The sequence below is a fragment of the Hippocampus guttulatus genome, chromosome 21, assembly GCF_054856545.1.
Source record: "Hippocampus guttulatus isolate MCC_2025c chromosome 21, RoL_Hgut_1.0, whole genome shotgun sequence".
NCBI lineage: Eukaryota > Metazoa > Chordata > Actinopteri > Syngnathiformes > Syngnathidae > Hippocampus > Hippocampus guttulatus.
Window position 1 is genome coordinate 6,713,846 of NC_141281.1, and position 5,749 is coordinate 6,719,594.

Genomic DNA, 5,749 nt, shown 5'->3' on the forward strand with positions numbered 1-5,749 from the left:
TGCGGCGGACATCAGCTTGAGGCAGAACCTGCACCGCCAGATTGAATGTCCTCAGGATTGCCATGGATCTGACATATGACACATGTGACATTAATATCTACACAACAGTCTTGGCGTCACAGTGTGCAAGTGGGTAGCGCATTCACCTCACAGTCTTGAGGTCAAGGGTTCAACTCTTTCTCCCGCACATAGCGAGATACATCGATGTTTTTTTCTTTTTCAACAAATTCAAAATGTAAACAAATTCCAAAGGCCTTCCAAGTTCCCAAAAAACAAACAGCAGTCACACACACACACGCACAAAAATTATTATTATTCCCGGATACTTCCTTCCCCCTTGCCGTCTGATTTATCACAGGGTGACTGGAAGTCACTGTGAGTCAGCTCGCTGCTTCGCTCGAGTCCTGAGAGTCAGACAACAAGGACAAGGCCAGACGGTAAGTCAGCTCTCGTAGCATGATATTCATTCCAAAAAAAAAATAATTTGTGGCTTTTTGCAAGAGGTCCCCCCCCTGAAGGTTATTTACTTTCGAGTGGTGTTTGTTTGGTAGAACCAAACAAGTTTATAGTAGCTCATTTTACTCATCCCATCAGGTCAATACAGCATTTGTCTGTCTGACATATTTGACTTCTTCCAGTCCAGGCGAAGATGGAAGCGACAACATACGATTATGACTATGATAATTACAGCGATGATCCGGCGCGACTGGTCGCGCCATGCGATGGGGATGTTGACAACTATGTGGGGGCTCAGCTGTCCATCCTTTACTACTTCATGTTTCTCTTCAGTCTCTTTGGCAACGGACTTGTCTTGACCATCATCTATCGGTGAGTTGGGTGTCATCTTGAAAAATTGAATGCACAGAGTCCATCTCTGGACTAAACCAGAGAAAACTGAGTTTTTTTAAAATGTTGCTGTCCCAAAGCCATGTAAGGCAATTAAGGTGTCAAGGCTGGGATCATCAAAACAGTAAAACTCTTTGAGCCAATGCCTTGCTATTTTTAATTAGCCCACATTTTGCTGCTCAGGTTGATAAGCAATAATTGATTTCACCGAGTATATATAATTAGGTTGTCAGAGAACAGAATCCAATGTTCACCATGCACACTTCACCTACTTGGCTACACTTTCAATCAAAACCGAAGGTCACCTCCACATTGTTCGGCATCTTCAGCGCTGTTCTTGATTCAGCCTTTTGGAATCACAGAAAATAGGTTCAAGGAAACACAATGGAACGCGAGCTGGAAAAGACTTGTGTGGAATTACATTGTGCTCATTATTCAGAAGAGGATATAAAACCCATTGAAGTTCAGGACTACAAACAAGTACCACGCGAAAGCCTTGATGAGGAAGCCACGAGGGAGCCCAAACTGTCGTGCCCAGGTTATTTTGGAGCCAAGCAGGCAAGCCACTTGAACTTTCGAACAAACACAAGATGATTGAACAAACCCTTTTTCGATGGTATCCGCTAAGAGACGATGAGATTCGCAACAACAACAAAAAATACAAGTGTGTACAGTTTCTTTTTGGACTTTTTGCAGTTCATTGAGATATGTATTGCATCTACCTCAGTGACAAATAGCCACCTCTGTAATCTGCAAACGTTGGCGTGAATTTATTACAGTAGAAGTGGTTTCCGTGTAGGGTTGTTGTTGCTTCGGTACAGTGTCACGTATAGGTGTCAATTACTGGCCCCTCAAGGTAGAAATCTCCTCTAATGGACTCCAATGGGCTAATTATGGAAATGCAAGGCGGCAGTCTATGTCATCTCATGGGCAAAAAAAAGAAATAAAATAAATATACTGATAGGTCCCCAAACTGAAATTAAGTCAAATAAGATAAGCAAATGTCAGCTATGAAATCATTCCCTTTGAGTGTACCACTCCACATTTTTGCATTTCATGAATGTGAGGCATCATAAGTGATGAGTCTGTTCAGCCATATAGAGTGGTGGCTCATAGATATGATTCAAAATGACCCGTCAAAGCTCAAAGTTTCTCCTTGTAATTACATAAAAGAGACACGAGCAGCAAAGACAGTACAATGACCTACGATATGTTCTTGCGTTCGTGGATCAAACTGAAGGACATTTTTCAAGATCTTGATTTTCTCCGGTGGAAACGCTCTGAAGAAAATGTAATTTACCATAATTATAACGTTAGTACTTTTTTAGCCTGGGTTAAGGACAGCCGGCGACACGTGTCGACGCTCACAAGATTCAAATTCCAGTTACGTCGCCTTAAGAATGGAAATAAACTTGTTTAAAATGTGTCACTATTGCAGGACTCTGGAAAGTGAAAGACATTTAAGCAGTTTAAAAGCTTGATGCCATGCATAAAATGGATGATCGCGGCGGTAACATGGTTCGTTAACACCAGGGGTGGGCATAATAATCGATTAATTGATCGTTAAGAATGTGTTCAATTGTGTGGAATTGATTGTTGATTAATGGCGGCTTGAAGCAATTGAGGCAAAATGGAGTGAACTGCTGTAATTGCAAACGGGAGTTTAACAGTCTCACAGCTTTTATTTCCAGGTATTTACATCCGCGGCTCGTAGGAATCTTACAAGGCGGCATTATTTCGAACGAAATAGCACCGTGGTGAATACGATTAATTCATGAACCGGACAAGATGCGATGACTGCATTAAGCGTGTGACCGATTGACACGATGAAGCCTTCTTCTTTTTTTTTTACGCGCTCTTTTCCAGGCTTTCTCCGCTTTCCCTAAAAATGACAATCAAAATAAAAATACTTGAACTTCGCGCAAAAATGGAAAGTGCCTCTCTACCAGATCAGGATGTGCCGCACCCCGAAGCCATTTACGATCATCTTTCAATCAATCTGTTGGCCTCGAACTCTGCCATGATTTTGTTGCCATGACCGATCATTGTTGAAATCGTCCACTTCGAAAATTCGGACTGCGCCGTGCCTCCACCAGTAGTGTTGCTAAGCAAACTGAGTACAGTACGTTGAAAAGAGGTATCGTCGTATTCCACAATGCAGCCTGCATTATCAAATCGAGACAATAGCAAATTTTTCAGCCCGCTCAGCAACTGTCAAACACGTTAGCATAATGTTGCCGTAACATCCTGACAAAAGTCAAGCCCGCAAAATAACAGCACAGCAATAAATTAATCATTTCGGCATGTCATAATTTTGTTCTTGTTTATTGAGTCCAGTCGATAATAATTGGAAAGAGATGCGCTGCGCTTCTTTTTGCTTTGTCGCCTCTCACACAGTGCCGGCAAGCTCGGCAACTGATGAAAATGATCGGCTTCGAAAATCCCGATGCATCCAAGCCTGTTATTTCTTTGAATTGTTGTCGTACAAGCTGGCGTTGCATGAAACCCCTTGGCATCTCCTGAAACGTTTCGACACCAATTGCTTAAGATGAATGTGCACTGATTGCGACAATCAGTGAATGGCCATAATCCACTGTACTCGGAAATACACACCGAACTGTCATTTTCAAAGCATGGGGGGAGGGGGATTATTCAGCGAATGCGTTTCAATGTGATGAATCACACAAAAACAACGCGTCACTGTACATTGTGTGCTTTTTAATCCACATGGGACGGTGAACATCCGGTCCCCGATGTCGATCTGGTGTTTCTAGGTTCGAAAAGGTGGGCACGGTTACTAACATCCTGCTGGTAAATCTGGTGACGTCCTCGGTGATCTTCATGAGCAGCCTTCCCTTTCTGGGAGTCTACATGCAGCTCTCCGACTGGATCTTTGGCAAACTCATGTGCAAGGTCGTCGGCACCGTCTACTATCTGGGCTTCTACAGTTCCGTCCTTTTTCTGACTCTTTTGACCTTTGACCGCCACCTCGCCGTCGTGTACTCCTTGAGCACATCTCGAATCAGGAACCAAAGCTACGCGGTCGTCTCCTGTTTGGCGGTGTGGTTGATCAGTAGTTTAGCGTGCATCGAGCCCATGATTCTCCACACGACTTTCAGCAATTACATGAATAATAAGACGTACTGTCAAGAGTATCCTGGAGACTTTGCGTCCATCGACGTGTCTCGGGTCAGAGTATCTGGGTTTTACCTCCAACTGATACTTTTCTTTCTTTTCCCCCTGGCAATTATTGTTTACTCCTACGTGAGAATTGCCGTCACCGTCATCTCGTCTAAATTGGTCGCCAAGTTCAAGACGGTGAAGCTGGTGTTCGTCATTGTGCTGCTGTTTTTCATTTGCTGGACCCCATTCAACATTGTGCTCCTGATACACGGCGGATCCCCAAATTGTGAGCAGGCGCGGGAGAGAAGCTACGCCCTTCACATCACACGTAACTTTGCTTACATCTACTTTTGCATCAGCCCCATCTTTTATACTTTTGTCGGTAAAAAGTTCCAGACCTACTTTAGACAGCTGATCCTGAAACACTTCCCCAAATCCAAGAAATCTTTGAGAAGCTCTCAATACAGCAGAAGCAATATGTCCACAAAAAGCACGGCGTACTAGTTTTAGGAATGGGAAGGTTCCTTGACACCGTTAAGATGACATTTACAGAAAATGTTTTCTGAACAGCCGAGTTCAAGAAAGAATCTTTGGTCACACACACAATTCCCACAAGTCAATGTGACCCAGCATGTTTAGCCATACAAAATAAAAACAACCATCAATTTTCCATAACACTTCATATTAATTAATTAATCAGAATAATAATTGTCTCCGCGCCAGCCGTGCAAAACGATAATTTGACAGTCGCGAAAGCAACCGCGCTCAAATATTCGTTTTCGTGTGAAGCGTCGGTTGCGCCCAGTAAAATTATGATGAATAAATAGGCAAGCTATTATTTTTAACATTCAGTAGGATCACAGTGAGAACTTTGTCAAGGTGACTAAATACAGAGGAGACATGCTAGCAGTATCCGGTAAATAGAGAAGAAAAAAAATGGTTCTGTAAAATGAAAGCTTTCCATTGGCACACCAGTTGTCCTGCCCACAAATTTGTCCTGGTGACATTTCGTCCTCTGTGATTTAAATCACCTTGGCTGATCAAGTTGAATTTGAGTCACTAAACTACATGAAATAATACGGACCAAAAAAAAAAAATGCAAGGTCAAGAAAGGATTATGTTAATAAAACAGCAGCCTTTGATAAACAACCACGATTGTAGGGCATTTTTTTTCATTCATTTGCCTATGAGCTACTTTTATTTTCACTTTGATTGATAAATACATCCTCTGTATTTGTGTATTTGTATCAACCTGGTTTTTGTTTGTTTGTGAACAACTCTGCACCTGCTGTACCATGTTTACCAAGCTTTTTATTTCATCATTCGGATTCAATGTCGATCCCGGTTGTGCTTATCTTGAACTAATCTGCCAAGAACTCCGCACATGCAAACTTTGGCGGTCGTGTTGGGAAAAAAAAAAAAAACATTGACAGTACGCCTTCAGAGACTAAACACATTTGAATGTGATGGAGAGTAAAGGTGAAATAAGCCTTTTGAGATTTATTCCTCCCTACAAATAATCCAATTCTGTGCGTTGCGTCTCACCCTCGGGTTTTTATCTAAATCCACCCAAACAAAGTTTTGTTATGTAAAGTATGTCTTTGTGAAGTGGAGTTGCTTCATTTTTTTTTTTTGGAAACTTATTGGTAGCTATGAATAAAAACATCTGAAATAACACATTTGTTCAAATTACCTTCAATAATGCAGTATGTTATTAACAATTGACGCTATTCATCGATGCGAACATTCCATGTCTCGACAAGACATATTACCAATAATT

At 41.9% G+C, this 5,749-nt stretch overlaps 1 protein-coding gene across 1 annotated transcript; it reads left to right on the top strand.

Moving 5' to 3' along the window:
- Positions 1–649: 649 nt before the first annotated feature.
- On the top strand, positions 650–4,473 carry LOC147186891 (C-C chemokine receptor type 3-like). The gene is made up of 2 exons (XM_086102321.1): positions 650–828; positions 3,621–4,473. Exons 1-2 carry the CDS (start codon positions 650–652, stop codon positions 4,471–4,473), a joined length of 1,032 nt encoding a protein of 343 aa, XP_085958447.1.
- The last annotated feature ends 1,276 nt before the right edge of the window (positions 4,474–5,749 follow it).

Excerpts from the sequence above, each read along its gene's own strand:
- LOC147186891 (XM_086102321.1), top strand. The coding sequence starts at position 650 with ATGGAAGCGACAACATACGATTATGACTATGATAATTACAGCGATGAT. Across the intron at positions 829-3,620 it reads GTCTTGACCATCATCTATCG|GTTCGAAAAGGTGGGCACGG; the intron begins GTGAGTTGGGTG and ends TGGTGTTTCTAG.